At 37.0% G+C, this 24,563-nt stretch overlaps 1 protein-coding gene across 1 annotated transcript in view; it reads left to right on the top strand.

Annotated features, from left to right (window-relative positions):
* Positions 1-24,563, top strand: part of CDH12 (cadherin 12) — an 864,393-nt gene that overhangs the window by 827,833 nt on the left and 11,997 nt on the right. Inside the window, exons 11-12 of the mRNA XM_010955574.3 lie at positions 7,730-7,866; positions 23,959-24,080. Of these exons, the coding sequence (XP_010953876.1) occupies positions 7,730-7,866; positions 23,959-24,080 (259 nt within the window). The remainder of the gene's footprint in view (positions 1-7,729; positions 7,867-23,958; positions 24,081-24,563) is intronic.

Below are 24,563 nucleotides of genomic sequence, written 5' to 3'. Positions count from 1 at the left end.
AGCAACAGTCACTGTGCATATTTCTATGAACTATAGATTTGCAGCATTATATATAGATCATAAACATCTTTTTTTATTTGAATCTTATGTACTCACCAAATAAGTATAAGATGATTGAAATGCAATCTGTATCTAAAGGTTTTGCTCATTTAAACTGGTGAGATGGGCCAAATTAGACAGTTTATATTATACTGGTGTAATCAATTGCAGTGAAAATATTTATCTACCCTTAGAATGGATGTTGACTGCAGCAAACCCAGAGCAAACAAGTGATGGCTTACTCTGGGATGGTGTTTCTCCTGAAACTGATCTAGATGTTTTAGAACCTGGTTGTGTCTTCTCTGAAAATATCCAGGAAATGTAGGAGTGAGTTGATCGTCAGTTCACTGATGGTTATTTCTTACCAATGTCTCCTAGTCACTAGAGTGGGCAAAATATCACAACAGAAAATGGTGGCGGTCTCCTGTCTGTCACTCAGTCAGGCACAGGGGTCAGCCAGTCACACAAAGGGAGGACCTTAGGAAGATGCCAGGACCTAGCACTAAGCATCTGACCAGCATAAGATGGCAGTAAGCTTTATGAGATGATAACATTTGGAGAAAGGGAGTTCCAAATATCACAGGGTGATGGAGGTAAAAACTAGATGCCAGAAAATAGTGAATGAGAACCAAACACAATTGAGCCCGTATTTTGTACTTCAAGGGGCTATATTTCATGGTTTGTATGTCAGAGGGTTGTGGGGGCTTTGTAGTTCCAATATTTTAAAGTTGAAGCCTACATACGTCACAACTTGGTTCTAGAACAAAGCATACAGTTGTTAGGAAGAGTTTTTTTTTTAACAGAAAAGTAATACAAATAATCATATTGAAAGAGAGAGGGAGGAAAGGCTACACACACACATACATAAATGTACACACGCCAGATGCATGATTCTACATGTAGGTACACGTATCTCATCTCATTTCATCTGTTCAACACTTACTACACAGCTAGGCAGGTATTATTTTCCAAATTTTACAGAAGACAAGAAGAACAGGCATTAGAGAGAAAGATTCCTTAATCTAATTGCACAGAGTAAGTGAAAAAAACTGGTCTATCACCCTAGTTCTCTCTGTCCGAAAATTTAATGTTCTTCATGCTATATTTCTTTGCCTCTCACTGGTGGTTGATTTATGGAACACAAACTCTATGTCAGTGTTAGACTGAAATGACTAAATAAATGAAATTTGCTTACTCACCTTCCAAGATATTGGATTTTGACTGATAGATACATAGAAGGATAAAACAGAGCTAGGTACATTATTTTATGCATGCAATATGTAAGTTCTTGAGTTTTTAAACATAATACCAGAAAAAAACTTAAAATTACAATTAAAAATGACCCATGTGTATACAATGATTCATTGCATGTAGATTCTGTTCGAATCAACTTTATAAATTATAACATATGCTGCAAGTATTAACTAGAAGTGATCAACTGCCCCAGTTTTGTCTGGAACTGTGAAATCTTTTGGACCTCAAGACTTTCAGTACTAACACCGAGAAAGTCCTCAGCAAACCAGGAAGAGTTGGCTGTCCTAAATAAGACATTCTTAAAGCCCTACATACATTGCCTTAAAGTAAATATATTTAACTATTATATAGATAGATTAAGTCTGTGCATTGAATTCAATATAATATTTAAGTTGCAGATGCTAATTGCAATTAACATTCCAGGTCCTTGGCAACACAGAGATCAGTAAAGTTGGCTTCAAGAAATTTAAAGGGCCTTGGGTAAAAAAGACAATCACAGGCACAGAGAGTATGTAAGCTGTCTTACATTTGCCAAAATCTGCATAACATTTGAGTACTATGGGGCATCAGAAAGGATCTATTCACTGCTGAGATCTGCAACAATGTACATAAAGATGAGCTTTAAAAATTAGCCTGCAGTTTAATTGGAGTGAAGGAAACAGAAGAAGGGAATTCCAAAAACTGGGGGAGGTTCTACTGAAGCAACGGCAGCATGAGAAGCTCTGCGGACACACTCCCCAGTGAAGCAAGCATAAATGGCGATTATTATTATTATTTTTAAATTACAAACAACCATTTACTGTCTCTGGAAAATATCCTAAAAGTGTACAGCAAATGAAACATTCATTCAAGAAGATCTATTAAAACATGATAAGAACAGCAAGAGAGTTTGGCACTTGACCTGCTCCCCCCTTTCCACTCCCGTCTTCCAGCGTGTCTTTTAGAGAATCCTTTCTGGACGATATGGTTGAGAAAACATGGCTCCTCGCTCCTCAGCTCTCAATCATGGGATAAAGCATCTTACCAGGTGGGGCAGTGTTAACTGAAAATTCAGCCTCTGCACCCCGAAAAGCGAATTTAAACTCGGAGGAAGAGTTTTGGGAGCAAAGGATAGAGCAGCTTTATTGCTTTGTGGTCAAAGGGAGTCAGAGCAGGCTACTGCCTTAAAGACTGTGAGCACATCTTGGGGTTGGGGTCTTGAGGTTTTATAGAAAAACTGGATGGAACAGAAAAGGTGATAGCAATCAGGGCTTTTTACAGGGTGCTACATTCCTCTTAACCTCAATGAATCTTCAGGAGGAACTCCAGAGGGTCTGTCCATTCTTCTGAGATCATCAGCCCATTATCTCCTTCCTGGAGCATAGCCTCTGGGTTAAAGCTATTCTCAGTAAAGAATGAATCAACAGTTTCCCATCAGGGAAGCCCATTTGTTAGTTTGCTTTATATTCCTTCAGCAGGATGCCAGCATTTCTCATCCGACTCTGCATTTTCAGAAGCTAAATTCCTCGGGGGTGTGGTTGAGCTTACTTCCTCCATTCAACCCCACTCATAAGGCATAGGTTCTGGCCCTGCCAGGCTGAGAATTTGGGGCCATGAACACCCTGCCTCATATTGTTTGTTCCATTCCCCAAGAGTCAAAATGAGAAGACCATCCTGCCTTCACCCAATGCTTGGAGCAGTGACTCAGAGAATTTCCCAGCGTAAAAGAGTCTATAGGACTGGAGAATTTTGAAGCAAATAATTGCTTCCCTTTTTTTTTTAGCTTTAATAGACATAAAATTATAGAAAGTACTAATTATAACAATAGGTTTATCGGATTTTTTTTTACTGTCAACTGAAATAACTGCACAGCCTAAAATCTGAGACTTCTGTTTTATTTGGCAGTAGGACCCCAGCCGGGATGACAGCCTCTCAGATCACTCAGGGACTGCTCCGGAGAGGTAGGGGAGGAGCTAGGATATATAAGAGCTTTGTTGTAACAAAGACCAGGTAGTTGGAACAATAAAAGATTCCTTGTTATCTATAGAAAACCAGGCATCTCAAGTTAAAGAATTTAGTGCTTTTCTATGTTTGGGAGGAAGCAAACATTTGGGCTCACTGAATTTATTCCTTTGACAAGCACCTAGCTATCTAGGGCCAGTATCCTGTCCTTTCTTATTCTAAGTCCCCTCAGGGTAAGTGGCTGCAGAGGCTGGGCTGTAGGTTTGTCTTTACTGGGGGTGGCGGCAGCCACTGATGACTTGATAGTTTCAGCATTCTTTGCTTACTGATATTGTTTGCAGTATTTTTTGTTCACATTACTATATCAATGCAATATAGATAACAGTATATGTTAATATATACTTGTATTATATTTGTATGTGTATGTGTGAGTACGTGTGTATATCTATATCTATATATGTATATATATAAATATAATAACACCGAGCTACATAGGAGTAACATTTCTACATTTTATTAGAATTAAGTTAGTATGAATTTGAATCTAAGATGTATTTGGTAAAATCTAGTGCAAATAAGAAAATAACTCAAAATATAGTGTAGAATTATTAAAAGCATGAACACCCCACTAGAAAATATTCACTTAGTGCAAGAGAAAGCAGCAGAGGAGAAATACAGGAACCTCACGCCATCACAGTTTTATCCTCTATAAGTGAGATTTCCAGATAATTGGAGCTTACCCCAGTTAAGGAATTAAATGAAAGAAATCTGAACTAATAAGTTTAAAATGTCTTAAAAACATATCACCTTTTCCGCAACTCTTGAATATATGAAAATGAAATTGTTCAGTTTAAATTGGGGAATTGTATATAGTATGTGAATAAAGCTATTACTGAAATGAAGCTTGGGAAAAAAATTAAACATATGTTTGAAAAGTGAGACTCTATATTACAGTGCTGGGAATAGAGCAAGTTTGTTAAGGTCAGAACAGAGTGCTAATAGGAAACAGTAATTAGAAAGTATTACATTCCATGCAAAGTAAGAGAAACAAATTTCATTCTATATAGAAAATTGTAATAGAATCCTAATATTGCAAAGGAACTTCAGACTCTCCAATCACGCTTAAATGTGTTCTACCGTATCTGCACCAAATATTTTGACAGTCAATGTTTGATTATTCCTGATGCTTACCATTTTCTGAGGAAATCCATTATGATCTCATGCAACTCTGACATCAAAGTCTCTGTTATGTTTATCCTAAATCATAATATCTACAGATTCCATTCTCCTGTCCTATCTCCAGTTGACTGAAACTTAACAAGTAAATCTAACACTTACTCCACATGAGTGTTCTTATCAGATTAAAGCCTGCTCCGTGTCCCTCCGTGTCTTCTTTCCTTCAGCCTGCATAGCCCTGGTTACTTCAATCAATCAAACCCTTGAATCAAATCTCTTCCAACCCTGGTTACTCTCTTTGTCTCTTGGCAAGATTCTGGTCTACAGGAAATGTTTACAGTCTTGTCCCCTTCAAATACATCCACTGTATACTGTAAAAGTGATTAACTTTTTTAAAAATTGAAATACAGTTGATTTACAATGTTGTGTTATTTGCTAGTGTACAGCATAGTGATTCAGTTATATATATACATATTTTTTCATATTCTTTTCCATTATGGATTATTATAAGATATTGAATATAGTTCCCTGTTTTATACAGTAGGACTTTGCTGTTTTTCTATTTTATATATACTATTTAGTATCTGCAAATCCCAAACTCCTACCTAATTTATCCCTCCCCCCTTTTCCCCTTTGGTAATTATAAATTTGTTTTCTATGTGAGTCTGTTCCTATTTTGTAAATAAGTTCATTTGTGTCATTTTTTTAGATTCCACATACAAGTGATATCATGTAATATTTGTCTTTCTCTGTCTGGCTTACTTAGTATGACAATCTCCGGGTCCATCTATGTTGCTGCAAATGTCATATTGCGTTCTTTTTTATGGCTAAGTAGTATTTCATTGTATATATATATACCACATCTTCTTTATCCAGTCTTCTGTCAGTGGACATTTAGGTTAATTCCATGTCTTGGCTATTGTGATAGTGCTGCTATGAACATTGGGGTGCATGTATCTTTTCAAATTAGAGTTTTCTCCATGTATATGCCTGAGAGTGTGATCTCTGGATCATATGGTAACTCTATTTTTTTTTTTTTAAGGAAAAAAGTGATTACATTTGAACTCATACCTTAATTATACCCTTTGAAGCATTCATTCCACACAGGATCATGTCCAAGGACCTTAATATAATTTATGAGGCCCTCCTGGACCTAAATCACTTAGCCTTTTTCCATTGTGCCTGTCAGATACTTTCCCATAATTCTCAGCACCTTGTAATTCCCCACACACACTCCATGGTTTTGCTACTGCCGTGGCAGCTTCCTGAAATACCTTTCCCCCTCTCCTCACTCTGTCTGCCTCTCTTCTCATGAATAGTTCCTGCGTAGCCTTCTAGCATCAGCAGAACATCATGGGTGGGAAGGTTTACCTGAACCAGCAGGTTTTGAACCAGGTGCCTTTTCTTTGTACTTCTGTAGCATCTTTTCTGACCTTCTATCAGACACCCAAATCATCTATATGTGTTCTCCCAATTAGGCTCCTTATTGGTGGGCATTGTGCTTTACTGATTTGTATGTGTTTCAACCCTAGTGCAGTGTCTAGTGCATAGTGGACACTCAGTAAATAATATTTAGTAAATTATACAGTTAAACACCAACAGTTGTTAGTCTACACCAACAATTCTTCCAGAAATGCTGTAGTCACTAAGGAAATTTGGGCACATCCTCTTAAATTAGGCATGTCCTCTTAAATTAGGCATGTGCCCAAATTGAACAATCAAGGTGATAAAAAGTGGTATTGTGAGAAGATGCTTTTTTGTTCGGAAAAGGACATCATGCAATAGAGATGCAGTTCATTATACCCTGTGCTCCCTGGCTTTCAAATGTGCCTTACCTTCATTGATAATTTTTGAGAGCATTTCTCTGAGACAGGATGCTATGTTGAACTCATTCTCACAAATCAGCAATAGGATTATCAAAGGCAGATTTAAAGCTTGTTTCATACTCTGATCCTGTTAGTTACCAATAGATACTGGCAAGTTAAGTTATAAGTCTCATCTATAATGGCAAACTAGTTTTGATCTTGTGCTGAAATGATAGTCAAACTGCCTCAGTTTTAAATGAGCAGTTTGTTAAAATAATAAATTTCTGTTTTGGAATACACGCCTTAAACTGACTTTTCATGATGACCTGAGGATTTCGGTGGGCTGACTACGATGCTGTCATCTGCTTTCAGCCACTGTTGTCATGAGCTCCTCTTGATTCCCTGGCCAAAAATATGGTCATAGATATATTGTGCATTGAGTCTTTGATTACCGAGCCCTTTCACATAGAATGATCTGTTTAAAATTGGTAAGACTCTCTAATGATAATTATATGGAAAACATTGATGACCTGGTTCAAATATCAGCTCTAAAACTTTCTAACTTTGTGAACTTTGGCAGTTTCCCCAAATGCAAAATGGGGAGATTAAAAACACTTATTTTTAGGGTTGTGGGAATTTATGAAATTAATATATGTAAATATTTAGAATGATATCTGTCTGACACATGGTAAGATTTGAAAATATCTACTAATACAATGATTTAAAATACATGTTTAATAAATAATTTTACATGTCACTCTCTACGCACATTCTTACATAAAATTTATAGCAATGCAGTATGTTTTTTATTCATTTGCTTGGATTTCTTAGTTCAGCTGATTCACATAAAGTAGGCAACAGCAGTTATTATCAAGAAAGTTAACTAATAAAGAAGATAAAGGGTATTATTAGGCAAGGTCATTGCTTTGCTTTTTTTTTTTTTTGAAAGAGAGTTGCCTTGATATTTAGAGTAATAAACAACTAAGCAACCATGGCCTTTTTATAAGTGTCTGAGAGAAATCTACAATTATTGGATTTTCATTTCAAAATTTCCCCCTTAGTTTCCATAGTATGATATTTTCTGCCCACGGAAACAAAGATGCTACCTCTGTTCTGGCTTAACTTCTTCGTAGCTATTTCCAGATGTCTCCCCCACCCCCACCTCTTCCCACAGCCCCCATTAAGGGATTTTTACTGCCTGAAAAAGTTTTAATATTCAGCAGGTTAAGGAAACCCATGGTCAGCTTTAGAATTTGAGTCTCTGCTGAGCTTTCAAGGTGTCAAGACCCTAAAAGGATATGAACAGCACGGGTGCTAAATCTTTCATTATTTCCAGTTTCCCCTTGAGCATACTGACTTTGCAATAAAGAAGCTGTCATTTACACTCTTCTTTATTGCAAGGTGGGTAATAGCTACAGGGAGAAAAAAATACAGAACTGTGGCAAGTTAGCCTGCCTGCCATTATGATGAATGTGTAATCATTGCACATTTGCATCTGCTCTTTTTATATACAGGTACTTCATAGACTGGAAGAGTGATGGGGACAGCTACTTTACAATAGACGGAACTGAAGGCACCATCGCCACTAATGAGTTACTCGACAGAGAAAGCACTGCACAGTATAATTTCTCCATAATTGCGAGTAAAGTTAGTAAGTATGGCATGGCCGGAATCAATGTTATGCTGCCGTTCTTTGGATTTCACGCTCTTAAACGAGTCCCTGCTGAGGTGTTTTTCATTTTCGGACTGACAGCTGAGTGGTCTCCTGGGGAGACTCAGAAACCTGTGCCTTTTCCTCGTAGCATAAGTCCAGAAAAATTGTGACAGCTGCCAATGAGCCCTATTTGCAGGACTGCATGAATATCTAGTAGTGAGTTTCATTGTGTGACCTCATTCCCTTTCCATGCGGCAGCCTCAGACCCCCACCGGAGCTCCGCCTTCTCTTCCACGCTGCATCCCTGTCTGTGTTGCTGGGAGCTTCGCAGGCAGGGCAGGAGGAAGTTATCATCACATGAAATCCTCTATTCTGAAAAAGAACAGAGCATTTTTAAAGTCACTTCTCATCTGTCTCTCTCCTTTCATTAGAATGTGTGTTTTTATGATCATCATTGTGGAATAGACAGGAGTTTTAAGTGCAGTTCTTCAAAAAGGCACTCAGACTCCATAGGATTATTAGGAATGACTCCTTGTGCTGGTTCCTGCTTGGTCCAGGAGAGAAGCCTAACGATTGAGAGTAATTATAGGTCTTACTTGTTTGGCTGAAGAGTTGAGGATATTATCACAGCTTCCTGAGGTAACAGATGAGGGTGGGAGCGGTGACATTTGGCTGTCCGCAGAGTTGTTTGTAAGAAAAGTCCTTTGTACCGATCCTATTTAGAGTCTCTTGAAAGATTTGGAGAAATCCCTTCTGAGTATTTCTCATTTTGTTTTCTTCTTATTTCCTTTTGTGTGTCTGGTACAAAGACTTTGGCAGCTAATGTCATCTTCTCATGCGGGGAGGAGCTAACGGTGAACATTTCTGCTGAGGCGTTTTTGATCAGTTTCAACTCAGCGGGGTGTAAATATGAGAGAGTTGTGTTCATCTTCAACAACTGCTTCCAAACATGAGTCATCAGAGACTTATCCCCAGGCTTTAATGGTGTTTTTAGCTGATTGCATTACTTCTACGTTACTGATTATTAGAGGCAAATCTAGCTTAAAAGAACATGCAGCTTCTGTCTTGTTTGTTGGAATTCTTCTCTTTTGTGTAAGAAGACTGACTACTCTGAACCTGTCATGCTAGAGGCTGGTGGTCAGGTTGACAATCCCAGCCAGCTCAGCCTTTTAACCACACCCTCCAGAGTGCTGGATATATAAGTAAAACTGTCTTGGAGCCTCTAGCCAGATTGCTTGCTAGCTGAGTACCACACTGTAACCTCCACAAAATTATGAGAAATACTAAAATTGTAATTATTTCAAGCAACTATATGTTGGGGTCGTTTGTTGTTACCTGGCAGTAGATAACTGCAGAACTCAATAACACCATCAGTTGAAACTTTGACTCCTTGGTTGTGAGGGTGACTCTTGATTGTCCAATTTGTTAGACTGGAAAGGAGGGAGAGGAATGAAAAGTATGAATCTCTCTTCTCTGTCTCCACCGAGTGTTCCCTCCGCTGCTGCTGCTTCTAGGATTAAAATGGACTGGCCCAGTGGACTGCCACATACTGTCCCTCTTCAAGTAACTTTTGAGTTATTCGGCGGTGGGGGCTTTGGGCATCCCACCTGTGGTAGATCTTACGGCTTCTTAATTCCGGGTCCCGTTGTTCAGCAGGTGGCTTTCTTGGGTGAGTTAATAGCATGATTTCTCAACTTCCTTCTGTTATGTCCACTTGGCCTTGTGGCCATGACACATCCTTGTCAGGCTAAACAGGTCCATTACAGGCTACTCCTCTATTGTCTGCTTTCTCTCTCCTGCCATCTTCTTTCAGCTCTGTTCTCCTTGCTCAGTTAGGCTCTGAGAGCAGGTCATCCAGTCCACTGCCTGAGCCGACTGCTATCAGGAGAACTGAACTGAATGCCAGCCTTCCCCTTTTGGAGGACCCCATTCTCTTTCAGTTGTTTTCCTGAAGTCTCCTCTCATGCTAGGCATCCTTCCTTTCCTCCCATATCACATCCTATTACAGTTATGTATGTTATTCATCATTCTTTTTATGTTTTCAATTATTTCATTCATCCATAATATTGGGAACAGTGTAAGTATATTATGTTAGAAAATGAACTTTAGCTTTGGAAGATCTTCGACGAGTATAATGAACATAAATTGTCTAAGTATGGTATATAAGACCTCCAGGAACCACATTATATTCCCGCTAATAGCTTGGATGTAGCAAGTGACAACTGACCAGAGGTTGTCTCTTCAAATAGCTTCTATTTATCAAACGTATTGTTCTAATAAAATGTTATTCATTAGAAAACTATTAATGTAACCTAACTTTCCTATTAATGCACACGCAAACCTTGTGCCTCTTTTTTTTTCTTTTTTTTTTTGAAAAGGAGTGGTAGGTCCAGTACCTTAACTCAGGATGAAAGCCTGCAGATAGTTCTTCTGTCACCTGTTTTGTAGCTTTAAAGGTCTCTTTCTCTCCAGTGGCTACCAAAGCCGCCAAAACCATCATCACGGTGTGAGGGCACCTGGAGTAGCAGGTCTGGTCCCTCCAGTCAGAGCCTGGGATTCAGCCATTTGGAAAATGGAAGGGGAGTTTGCACACTTACAGAGCAAGTGGTGTCATCGTTCCTTAAAAGCTTAGCTTTGTCAAACTTAGAAAAATTTTCTGAAGGGTTTCTTATGCCTATGTGGCAAATAGTTAGCCATGAAATTATATTCTCAGACCAAATGAAAAGAAAGTATCTAGTTTTTCTAGAATAATAGTAATTGTAAACTAGTAAACCAAACTATTCTAATAGTTTTATATACATTCACTCAGGTTATTACTGTCCACACTGTAGGAGGGAGGAAATGGAGGCTGAGAGATATTTCGTTTGTCACACAGGCAATAATGACCAAGCTAGTATTGGAGCCCATCACTCACTCCAAAACACAATTTCACAGGGACACGGATTCACTTTCCTATGCTTCATTTTACTTAACTTTAAATAAGTTAACAGTAAAATTAATCAAGGTGAATTTCACATGCATGGATAGTTAAAGTAAATATAGTAAAAATATATATATATTTGCAGTGTATGTGTAATTGAACTGAAATTACTTTTAATCTTGGCATCTGTCTATTTAACCTATCTACCTATCTTTAAACTCGTTAGACTGCTTACCTATTAGAATTCAATAGTGAATTTGCATTTTAGAAATAAAATACAAAGACTCAAAAGATGAAAATTGGGAAATACATGTGCAATATCATGTGTGTGGCAGTGTTGTAGATAGGTAGATTTCTATCTGTGTCCAATAAGTGTTAATTACTGCATCAGTCTCAAGTTACAAGATGTCAATGTGAAGGATCCTTTTGGGTAATATCCCTGTATGTAGAAAAATGTTGTCTACCTACACGATGCTGCCTCTCACCTCATGGCTGCCATTGGTGGCAATACCCATCCCAGCACCAAGGATGTAAAGAAGATCCTGGACAGCATGGGCGTTGATGAGGCGGACAATGACCTGCTAACAAGGTCATCAGTGAGCTGACAGGAAAAAACACTGAAGGTGTCACTGCCCAGGGTATCCACAAGCTGGCTGGCGTGCCCGCCTCAAGAGGGCAAGTCTGCAGCTCCTGCTGCTGGTTCAGCCCGGGCCTCGGCTGAGAAGAAGGGCACGAGGAAGGAGGAGCCGAATCAGTCAGATGGCTCCATGGGATTTGTCTTGTTCAGTTAGTGTCCTGCTCCCCTGCAAAAGTGATGTGATGTCAATTCTGACCTTGGTGGTGTCATTTTTGCCCCATTCTATTGAGTAAAAGCAAGTCATTAGATCCAGCCCTCACTTAAGGGCAGAACATTACATGAAGGTAACTCATGTGGATGTCAGGAAGCTGTTTCAACAAGTTGCCTACCATATGTGGTTCTTGGCAGCTAGACAAGTCTCTCTCAAAGTGCAGAACATCAAGAGACCATGTGACTTGACCACAAGGCCTGGAAATTTTGTGTTGAATTCATTAAGTATACAACCAAAACACAAAGTGCTGTAGGAGAGAAAATAATTAAAATAATTATTTGCCAAAGCATAAACATAATATGTCATGTAAAAATTCTCATTTGAGCTAAATCTTTAAAAGATGAAAAAGATATTGAGAGAGAGGAAAGAAGGGCATTCTAGGTTAAAGAAACATCTTAAGCAAAGGCAGAGAGGTATCAGAGTTCATGGCCAGATGAGATTTTACAAGTGGGGTAGCTCAGCTGGTGTCCAGACTTTGTAAGCGGATTAGAGAAAATGCGTTCAGAAGGGAAGCCTGAGATCTACTCTATGAGGAACTTTCTAATATAAGGTTCAAGATTGTTAGCTGTTGTCACCATGCGGTACACTACATCCCTAAACGTGATCCAGTTTATAACTAGAAGTCTGCACATTTTGATCACATTCATCCTTTTCCACCCTCCTCACCCCCACTTCTATAGCCACTTCAAGATAGATACAAGTATTAAATCATTGTGTTATACACTTAAATTAATATAACATTAGCTGTCAATTATATCTCAATTTTAAAAAAACATTAAAGAAAGGAAACCTGAGGACTTATCAAAGACAGCCTTAAATGCCTCACTGAGAAACTGCAAAGTTTTTCAGGTGCATTTTTGAACCAATCCTCATTCCTGCTGTTTCTATGTGTTCCCAGTTTAATATATGTCCAAAGAAGCATATGTCACTTCCCCAGCTTTCCCCAGCTGGTGGGTCTGGAAGGTAGCTGCACAGGGACCTGCATTCCTATAAGCCAGCACTGACTGGGTTACACCGTATCCACCTGGGTGACCACGGTTAACCTCACCAGGATCAAGCAACAGGCCTGACTCCAGACTTTCTGCAGTGGTGAGCAGTAGACATTTCTTTCTAATTTGGCCAGTGTTTCTTCAAAAGAGCACTGTAAGCCATATGCACATTTATTGAGAATGGACATACAGGTTGGCCTTTCTTTTTTACTACTGTTCTTTAACTTCTCAACGGTTACCTGCATCAGAATCACCTGGGAACAGTATTCCTGGACCCCATTCAAGACATACTGGATCAGAATTTTCAGGATTATTGCCAAGAAATCTCTTTTTTAAACAGGATACCTAGGTTATTAATGGATATTGATGTTGGAACCAGTGTACCAAATTCTCCAGACTTTTAAAGATTGGCATGGATTTGGGGATGCTAAAGAGTGTAATGTTACTGTGAAGAGATGTATTTACTCAGAGAGTGCAGCTGGCTTTTGAGGACTAAATGTAACCATTGGTTTCCATTCTGGATTGAAGTCATTATTTTTTTCTTTTTATTTCTCAAATAATTGCCTTTCTCTTACTCTTCATGAATACCCTCCTTTACACGTATGAGTGTAGGTAGTTTATCTACCATTTACTAATTTCCTTTCTTTTCTCTAAGTGACTATATGGCACTATTTTGTATTCTCAAAGAAAGTTAAGTTTTATTTCTAATAGTATTGGCAACATTTTAATAGTACTTGTAAATGTAATACATACTGTGAAGAAAGTATAAATATTCAACTATTTCATGAAACCTTCAGTGTATAATATACATTAAAATAATAATCATTAACATCACCATAATCATCCACTTAATTTAGAAATGGTACTATTTTTCTTACTATTATATGATGTGTAAATATAATGGAATACAAATTTGTTGTGATTGTTTATATTTTATTTTAAACTTTCAGCTGCTTATGGGTACACTACCATAATCAAACTACTTAGGAGTCATTTAAATCGGTAAAACTGCTCTATCAAAATCACATCCAAAATAATAATGAAAGCCTTGTTGTTTTTTTCTTAATTAGTATCTGATTTTTCTCAGGAAATTAAAACCAAATGACAAACTTTCCACCTGAAGGTTGAAATTTGGATTAAAAAATTATGTTTAGATATGTACAGAAAATTCCTTTTAACATCACATACCAAAAATAGAATTCAAAAATAAAAAAAAAATTTTTACATTGAAAATATCATTGACTTCATGAACTATATTGTATTTCATTTATTTGTATAGTGAGCCTCTCAGCTGTGAAATTCTTATTATCAGGAACTTTATCTTATACATCTCTGATGCCTGTGATTTATCATACTCTCTGGAACATATGGATGTGTACATAATTAATGAATAAATGGTGAGCTTTATGGCTATTTGAAATATATGACATATTAAATCTTAAGGGACCATTATTATATCATAACTTTTATTAATTTTTCAAGAAATTTATGTTTATCATAAATATAAATGTAACAGCAAAATTTTACTACTTCATTTATTCATTTCTTGCTATATATTAAACACTGCTCTTTGTGTTCAGAGCAGAAGTTTACAATGAAAAAAAATCTTCCTCATATTGACTTATAATCTACTAGGCATCAAACATGATTAACTGCCAATAAGAATATCATGTTATAAATGTTAACATGGGAAATAGGAAAATAAGCAGGGTATTATGAGAGCACACAGAAAGATAAAGGGGATTCCTCCATGAAAACACAGCATCTAAACTGAAAAGTAGAAGATTAGGAGGGAAAGGAGGGCAGAAAGGTATTTTAGATGGTGGAAATAGCACATGCCGAGCTCTAGAAGTTGAAGAGTGCATAAGACAGTCAAAGGAATATAAAGTAATTTAGTACAGGAAAAAGTAAATAAATTGAGGGTGAGTAAAAGATAAAACTCCTCTGTCTCTCTTATTCTTTGTCTTTCTGTCCCTATCTCTCTGTACTTACCTCTTCTAAATAATCTTCTTCCACAAATGAAAAGAATCTAGATACAAAATATGAAGGTTATTTTTTCCAGCATATTATAATGTTGATTTCATTGTGAAGTAAAAAGTCAATACTGAAGAGGTATAGTCAAAAATAGAATTTGATATGACTGGCATTGTTGAAAATTTATACTGGAAGCAGAATGGCAAATCGGTTGGAGTAAAGCAGGGTTGGAAAATGGTAGAAAAAATGGAAAAATTTTGGGATAATCTAAGGCAGAAACTGATGACTTATAGAGTAATGGCAAGGACAATAAGAAAGAAATGGAGAGATTTCAAGGAAAGTTGAGAGGTGAAAATGGTAAGAATTGGTGTTGATTGGATATGGAAATGAGGTGAATGAGGAATCACCATTACTGTTCAGATTTTTAGATAGGCAGCAGGAGGGCTGGGGGTGCCATAAACTGAGGTAGAAAACATAGAATGAATGGTTTTGGGCAAAGATTATGAGCTCAGTTTTGAACAGGTTAAATTTTATATTCTTGCTGCTCATGCAGGTCGTCATGTATATATGTCATGTGTATAAGGATCAAGAAACCAGGAGAGAGACTTAGGTCTGATAAATAAATTTGAGATTAATCAACATATAGACTATAATGAATATGTGAGTACAAACCACGAGAAGTGGTTCTATGATGTGGACTTAGCCATTTAAGGGTTAGGCAAAGAAACAATAGAAAGACAGGGGAACAAAAAACTTGCTAATGGGTAGAAGGGAAGAGAAGTATTTAGGTCCTAGAAACAACATTTTGGTCAACTAATTTGGTGAGAAACATAGGAGAGAGGGGAGGTTAGAGGATAAAACACAGCTTTGAATTCTTTGCACTGTATTCTCATTGCTTCCATGATTTAATTGATTTTAACTAATGAGAAATAATACATAATCAAACTATTAACAGTTTATTATGTTTTTCCAAGTGACTGTTTCCCAAATTTGATTGTTTACTGACCTGTTAACTACCTGTATAAAAGCATCTCCTTTTAATTAAATTGATCAAAAATCAATAATGGGTTTTACATGCCTTCAAAATACCAATTTAAAATTCTGTTATTATATTAAAGAAAATCACTTGAGAAAAAAATGTTAAATTATAGATAGTTGAACATAAAGTAAAATGGCACCTAATGTTAACCATGGTCTTGCTGGCAATGGGTGAATTCAAGGAAAATATATTGACTGTCACGGTGTCAGTGGGTCATGTTCAGCACAGGATTCCTGTTACATTAGCTGTAATAATCAACTTTTGTTTCTCAGTTCAGTCTGTTTTTGAAAGTATATTTATTTATTGGTATGTTCAGTTTGTTAGCATCTATTAGGCACTCTAGTGTTAAACTCTGGAGGTTTAAAGATGAATATGAGGTGGTTTCTGCTCTCAAGAAACTCAGAATATCTAAGGCTTTGTGTTATTGAAAATATTTAAAATCAGTAATAAGTTTCTCTACTGTGTTCTTTGCAAAGAAATTGATTGGTGGTTTTTTAAAGACTTCTTATTCTTTGGAGATCAGTTTTTGTCATCAACAGCACCAAAGGTAATTTTTGACTTTAGCATAGGTTTATATGAATAATTTACATTCTCTTTATGGATGGCTCAGTCTAGCTACAGATCATACTATGGTAATTGAACAGAGCTATTATTAGATACTGTTTATCTTGTAATTTAAAAGTGAAGTGATTTAAAGAAAAAAGACAAATAGAGCCTGTGTTTTTTTATTCACTATATTTTGCTCAGTTTGCATTATAATTCAATTTTTGGTATAAAAAGCTAAGATTTCATTCTTGAAGTTATTGTAGTTGCAATTTTGTACATACTGACACAATTGAATTTTGAACTCCAATTGTTATTCAAAAGCAGGTGTCGTTTTTAAAATAAGGAAACCTAATAACTCCAGCATATTTTCACATAATAGGAGTATTGTGTTTGTTAGCACTTTGCGGTTTTTAAAACATTTTCAATTACACTTTTCATTTAGTTCTTGGAAACATTTCTATCATTTGCCCAGCATTTATTGAGTATCTACTATGTGATTAAAAACAACAAACAAAAATACCTCTTTGACGTTTGAGTATAAACTGGGCTTCCTCACAGCACGCTGGCTAGATTGCAGAATAAACATGACTCATTGAAAGTGAGTGAGCATCACGTACGTGGCAGACCTCACTCCGTGTTTTCTTACTCTCTGAGTTAATCGATATATATCATAAGGTGCAAAAAACATAGTAAGGGGATTTGGAATCCAGTCTTGGCTCTGACACAAAGCATAGGGCAAGATTACGCTTAAGTTTTCTCACCTGTAAATAACTATTTATAGATCTGTATTTTTCAAACTCTGTAGATCACCAGGACACTTTGTCAAATGAAATCGTATGTGGGATACTAATATAGCATATACAGAGAACTATGGATAAAGCCAATGACTTCTCTTTGTTTCCTGTAAAACTCCTTAGCACCAAAGAGGACGGCGTAAGAACCATAAATTTATATCAGTTTTTAGATTTAAATTTTAGAGGGCTTTTTGTTTGTTTTTGTTTTGTTTGTAGGATTTATCAAAAGTTACAGTGCTAGTAACTAGTAACCAGTGAACCCATTCCTAAGAGATTTCTGATTCCAGGTTCCAAAAAGGGCTGCATCTTTGTGTCTATCCCATCCCATATGTTCTTCTTGCAATGAGGCTGACATTTCTTTTACCTAGAAGTGAAGTCTACTCCTCCCGTGAATTTGGAAAGGAGCTGGTAACTGCCCTAACATAGTGGAGAAGTGTTCCTATGTGACCGCATTAGGTCATAAAAGCAATAGTTTCTGTCTGCATTTTTCTCATTCTTGAAATTCATGCCCTTGACCTCATGCCACCATGTTGTGAGGAAGTCAAGTTTACATAGAGAGACAATGCGTGAGTATTCGTGTGTACATTTCCAGCAAACTGCCGGCATCAAGCACCAGACAGGTGAATCAGTGAAATTTCAGATGATTCCAGCTAAAAAAGCACCAATTCAGGGAGCAATGCCATTCTTCATTCTTCTTCCCCCCACCCCTTATTTCTGATGGCTTAGGTTCATCTTGTTGGTTTTCCTTCAGTATCCTCCTACAAAAGAGCAAAGTTAAAAACCAAGATTCTGATAAGAGAGTGAGAACACCCTCTCTTTCCCGAGAGCACTCGCCCTCCTCCACGTCCCCCACTGTCTCACTGCTGCAGTCCACGGTGGGGGGCACGTGCTACTTTCCTCCCCAACCAAGCCCAACAGGAAATACACCGACTGCCTGCCACACCTGGGCTCCTCAGCCTTCCGCCCCACTCGTTGATCCTGGGTACTGGAGGCCGTGGTAAGAGCTGTTGGGATCATAGGAATTCTGAACCCGAGGCCATGACCAGGGCACAGTCCCCAAAGAACACCTTGGTCCTCTGGCTTGGCATCATCTAAGAACACTGCTGGGCTCAGCACCTCACTCCCAGAGGCCAGCTGCACACTCTTGGGTGAGGTAGGACCTTAGCTGGGAGCTGGTGCAGGTAAACACAGTCAGACTTGAAGGCACAGTGGCCATTCTCCCACATAAAGAACTGGCCTCCAATCTGGCTGATGTGAGCCTTGGAGTTCCTGCTAGGTTGCCCCTTGTCAGTCTCTGTGGTCACATAGAATACGTGGGGTACAACGTGGCTGGAATGGATCCGGCAGTGATAACAGGCTTAAGGAAGTCCAGAGAGGAGTCCTGCCCTCTCTTCAGCTACAATCACTGGCAGCGCAGACAGTGGGCGTGTGCAGCTGGGCAGGACGTGGAAGATCCGTTTGGCCTCTGGCTTGATCCACATCTCGTCTATGCAGATGCCAAATATAATGCCCTGAATGTCCTTCTCCCTCTCAAGGTCCAAGCTCTGAAGCGGGCCAGGAGCTCCTAGGAAAGGGGCTGACTTGTGCTGAGACTCCTGGGGGTGGCTGTAATCTCCATCAGCAGATGACTGCCACCAACCTCCCTGGCCTTGCTGGCCAATCCCTCCAGGCCAGGCTCTGTGTCCCCAGCAAGCCCCTTCCCAGTTCCAATCCACAGCCCACAGAGGGCAGGAACGTGGGCTCAGAGCCGCTGTGGGTCAGGGCAGGGCAACATTTGGCTCCAAATAGTGGTGGCCCCACTCCAGGTGGCTTGGAGACCACGGGAGCTGATAGCTGCATCAATCTCCACGGAAGCAGAAGACTTGCTGGAAGTGTCTGCAGACCTGGGACAAAATGAGAGCTCGAGCCCCAGCAACAGCCCCCTCGGGGCAAAGTCCCTACTCGGTGCCTGGAAATGAATGCTGCTTCCCCCACCGTGGCCAGTGGGCTCTGCAGGGAGCCCATCTCAGCTGCAGCCCCCAAGTCAGACTCCTCCTTTCCTTGTAATATATATTTTAATATGTCTTATCACCAGGATTCGTTTTCTATTGCTGCATAACACATTATCATGGAGCTTCTTTGGGTCAGGAATTCTAAGAGAGTTCATCTTAATATCTGCTCCAGGAATTCTGGAAGACTTGGCAGCTGGGCCTGGAGTCTCTGCAAAGCTCTTGTACTTCAGAAACCGAAAGGCACTGTAATGTTTTGCTTTCTGCAGTTAATTAAGCTCTGAGTAAGGAGTGATGTCAGTCCTCTTTTCTCATCAATGAAGAACACTAGATTTGAAGTTCATTCATGATGTAGCATATGTCACTATTTTCTTCCTTTTTATTGTTATAGAATTTTTAATTGTGTGGATATTCCATTGTTTATCCATTCACCGAAAGACAGACATTTGAATTGGTCCCAGTTTGGAACTACACACATAACGCTTCCGTAATATGCATCCAGGCTTTTTGTGGACATTCAGTTCATCCTCTTGGCTAGACACCTAGGAGTGGAATTGTTAGGTTATAAGTTCCTGTTTAATGTTTAAAGAAAGTTCTGACCTATTTTCCAAAGTGACTATACAGTTTTACATCTCCATCAGCAATCCATTTTATTTCTCTGAGCAATGATTTGTGAATTTCAGTTTGTAAGTCCTGCATTTATTTTGCTAAATTAATTCCTAAAGATTTTATTATCTTTGATTCTATTGTGAATTGAATGGTTTTGCTAATTTTATTTTCAATTTATTATTTGATAGTATATTAGGTATGCAATAGCCACCTTTTATATTGTTCTCTTAGCCTGTGGCCTTGATACACTCTATTATATCCGTTAGTTTCCTTGTGGATTCTTAGGATTTCCTACCTATAGGATCTTGTCATTTTTTAACAAAAACACTTTCCTGTTTCTTTCCAATCTGAATACTTTCATTTTCTTTTTATTTGATTGCAGGGGGTAAACCCTTAAGTGTAATGGAGAATGTGTAGTCAGAGCAGACATTCTTGCCGTGTGCTCAGTGTTAGAAAATATTTAGTTTCTCACCATTGAGTGTGATGTTAGCTATGGGTTTCTTATAGATTTACTATGTCAGGTTGAAGATATTGCCTTCTATTCATTATTTGTTGAGAGTTTTTTTAATCATATATGGATAAAATTTTGTCAAATACTAATTCTGACTGCTGAGATGGCTATGTGATTTTTTGTTCTTTCTTCTATTAAGATGGTATATCGCATTATTATTGGATTTTAAAGTAACTTTGCATCCCTAAGGTAAATGCTATTTAGTCATTATTCACTAGGTTTATAATATGCTTCTGGGATTGACTTGTTAATCTTTTGTTAATGAATTTCTGTACCTGTGTTTGTGAGTGATATTAGTCCATGCTTTGATTTTTTTCCTGATGCTTTTATTTGGCTTTAGTAATAAGACACAGAACGAGCTGGTATTTTCTAAAAGAGTTCATGAAGAATTGATACTGTATGGTCTCTAAATAGTTGTTGGAATTTCCCAGTGAAGCCATGTGGGCATGAATTTTTCTTGGTGGGTAAATTTTTAATTACAGCGTAATTTTCTCCACTTGTTTTAAGTCTATTAAGATTTTTTTTTTTAATTTTGAGATCAGTGATGATAATTTATATCTTTCTAGGAATCCATCCAGTTTATCTATGTTGACTAAATTTTTGGCATAAGTTTACTAGATTATTTTGTAAGATGTATCTCATTTATGATAAAAAGTGATAGCTCCTATTTTATTCCTGATTTTCATAATTTAGCCTTTTTTTCCATAGTTTAAGCCATACTTTAAAATACTAACAATAAGCTCATTCTAACTCAAATTGACTCAAAAGCTCTGGGAGCTGACTGAGATATCACCAGGAGGAAGAGAAAGAAGATCTAACAAAACATTCTTGACGACATGAGGAACAAAAATAGAATTAGCTACTGTTTTATCTGAACCTAAATCTATTAATAAGCTAGTTATTCAATATAAGCAGCATGAATCAATGATAATTACAGTTTAAATGGTTTGACTGCCAGGAACACAGTAATTAATTGTGTAATATTTTGGTTATTTAATATTTATTAAGTTCATATTTGAATTTGTTATCTAATTATTCAATGATAACTGGTTTCCAACATGGCAAAGACTTGGATAATAGTGCTCATGCTGAATCAAGTTTAAGCAAATTTTACCTTTGCCGTTTCAAAGATTAGATGAATCAGAAAGAACATGTCATTACTTTTTCACATCATTTGGTGAATTACATAGAATGACAAAATTCTACATTACTCTAATAAGCATATTCTCTATGAAAAGGTGAATTCTTAAGTATAGTGGTTCTTGAATAGAAATATTACCACTTACCCAGCCAGAGTTTAAAAAATAAGGTGACATTGTTAAACCTTTAACTATAAAAAGTTTTACAAATATACAATAGAAGAGAGAATAATATAGTGAAACCCATAAACTCATCACTCATTTTAGACAATATGAATATGTTGTCTCTGTTGTTATAATTTTTCCTTTATCCTTGTTGAGGCATTTATTTTGTAATTGCCACAGTGATGACTTAGTAACATTTAATATTCAGTAATTCTACAGATTCTACAGTACATAGGAAAATCTCACACAACGAAATGTTTTTATATTAATACCTAAAATACCAAAAGCACACCTTTGAGAAACACTTTTAATAATAAGATGCTACATTACTGATTATATTTTTGTGACCTATTACTCATTGGGACAGAAGTTAAAATCTACATTGAGAGAGGATAAATATTAAAATTACCAAAAGGAAATTTCTTATGGGTGAAAACAGCTTAAATTAGCAATATGTTTACACATTATAAACGTAAATTTGTACTATAAATATAATATGCGGGAAGTCAGGACTTTAGAAGCTATCTCATCCTGACACTAACCTCATAAAATAAAACTGTACCCTGGTTGGGGGGGACACTCTTTTCTTTTTATGTCCTTGTGATTTGTAAATTATGTACCAAATAAAATAAGAGGTGGTGATTGATTGTTACATGTTACAGAAGTTGAGTAGGTTAATGTTTAATAGCGTTTAAGGGCATGGACTTGAAACTAGGACACTTGGATTCAAAACCCACCTTACCACTTTTGTCTTGCGATTTTTGGAAGAGTTACAGTCTCCTTCTGTTTTTCAGAGTTCTGTATACAATTACGGGGATAATAATAGTTTCTATATTAAAGTTGCTGTAAAACCTAAATAAGTTCACCTAGGAAATGTGTTTTAGAACATGGGTACGTTATAAGTATTACAAAGTATTAGGAGCTGATTTTGTTGTACTGATTGATAATTTTTGGTTTATTTAGGAAAGTGAAATTAACTTAGCCAAATTGTTGGTTTTATCTGTATTTTATGATATATGAGTACTTAATACTAATAACAGAAGCCGAACTACATAGTCTCCACAAATTATAGTTGGTAATGAAAATAATGACAATTTACCAAGTGATCTCACATTCTGTAAATCACCATCTGATTTAATACAACAAATTAGAAAACTTATGAATTAGCACTTACTAATACCACAAGTTGAAGAAAGATTAAATAACTTGTGGAAACAGAACAAAGCCTTTTCTATCATAAAAGATAATGCCATGTGACCAATATTAATGTGTAAATAATAGACATTTTATGCATCCTCCTCCAAGATTACCAATACACTTTCTATGAACAAAACCTATTTTACAAAATATACCATTTATCCTTACTTTATGTTATCTGTGCCTGTACTGGTACACAGTAATGAATTTCACTGTGTTGTATATGAATATGTGAACATTTCTTAAGCTACTGCTGACAATGCTTTTTATTTCTTAAAATAAATTTTAGCACAGAAGACTATTGTAAGCTTATCAGAATCAGTCATGTGGTGAGATTTGTATGCATTCTTTAAAAGCATCCACATCGAAGTAGAAAAGAATACTAACATTATGAATCTTCGGTGGCACTGCAGAGATGAATTTACCACACCAATCAATAGAAAAGGTCTGGTGGAATGAACACAATATTTGGATTTCTATAGTCTTGGGATTGAATATTAACTCCTCATTCATCTAGATATACAACTTTGGACAAGATCTTTCAACAATTTGGGACACTTCAGCCAACCGAAAACCATTAGATAAAATTTTACAATAAATAAGTTAAAACATATGCATTATGCTATGCCTTATTAGTTTAACTATTTCTGGTCTTGTTTCAACAAATGACAGAGATGAAGACAATGTATCTGGGACTAAAACTTGTGATGGGATTTTGGCAGTGACTCTTTTCAAACTACCATTTTTTGATACTGTAGGAAGGAAAGGTTGTTTATTCTTTCCTTTCTCATCACCAGTGAGTGATTTCAGGGTGCCTCCTAGTTTTATGTGATCTATCTCTTACTGTTACTTTCTTAAATTTACCTTAATTTTCATTTAGGAAAAGCCATCTCTCATTCATTCTCTTTGTTATTTATCATTCTTTTTTAGGAGGAATCATTTTGAGAGTGTTATTTCAATATGCAGATGATGCTACTCAATAAAATTATAGCCACAACATAGAAAAAAATGTTTTATCCAGTGAAAAATACCACGATTGGTGAAGATTGGGTCTATGAACTAGCCCTAGTATGATGGCTAGACTGGTGATGAAATTCCAGCTAAATGGTTGAACCTAACTTTAGTGGTGATTTTCAGGGACAAACGCTGGAGCAGTGCACTGTGATGCTTTGACAGAGAAACATTGATACCACCTGTATTCATCGTTTTTTCATTTATATTTGGCTCAACTCCTCAGAGTTTGCCATTAAGGAAAGGTCATTTGGATTCCATATGAATGCTGATTTTTTTAAATGTTAATGCTATTTACTCTAAAAGCAATTATTGATCGGATTTTTAAATCAGCTGCTCTCTTTTTATGTTTTTATCAGGTAATCCATTATTAACCAGCAGAGTCAACATATTGATTAATGTCCTAGATGTCAATGAATTTCCTCCAGAAATCTCTGTGCCATATGAGACAGCAGTGTGTGAAAATGCCAAACCAGGACAGGTATCTTATCAACACTCTTGATTCAGATTGTATGAAGACCTGCTCTATGCACGCGTTTTAGGTTACAAGACCATGCCTTAATACACACACATGGATCCTATGTCTTCATAAAAGAAGCCAAAATATAGTCAATTTTTTTGAATTAATGGTCTATGTATGGGTGTGGAGGTAACACCACCGGGGATAAAATTATGATGGTCTGGTGAATAGTCTTTGTACAACTAAAAATTCTAGGATTGCAGATTCTGCTGTTTTCCATTCCTTTACTGTGAAATTTGAGAAGAACTTGTACCTATAAACGCAGTAAGTAAGCAACTTTAGAGTACGTTCTTCTATAGTATTTCTTGCTTTGCTCACATGCCTTCATGGAAGGTTACATAAAAGCTGTTAAACCCATGAAAAATGTAAAGCTTTCTCTGGTGGCCTTAAGTAGGGTTATTCAAAATATCTGAGTTACATTTTCTTACTAAGTATTGCTCTGGA

The sequence above is a fragment of the Camelus bactrianus genome, chromosome 3, assembly GCF_048773025.1.
Source record: "Camelus bactrianus isolate YW-2024 breed Bactrian camel chromosome 3, ASM4877302v1, whole genome shotgun sequence".
Classification (NCBI taxonomy): domain Eukaryota; kingdom Metazoa; phylum Chordata; class Mammalia; order Artiodactyla; family Camelidae; genus Camelus; species Camelus bactrianus.
The sequence above is the reverse complement of the archived record's forward strand: the minus strand, read 5'-3'. Positions and strand labels throughout refer to the sequence as shown.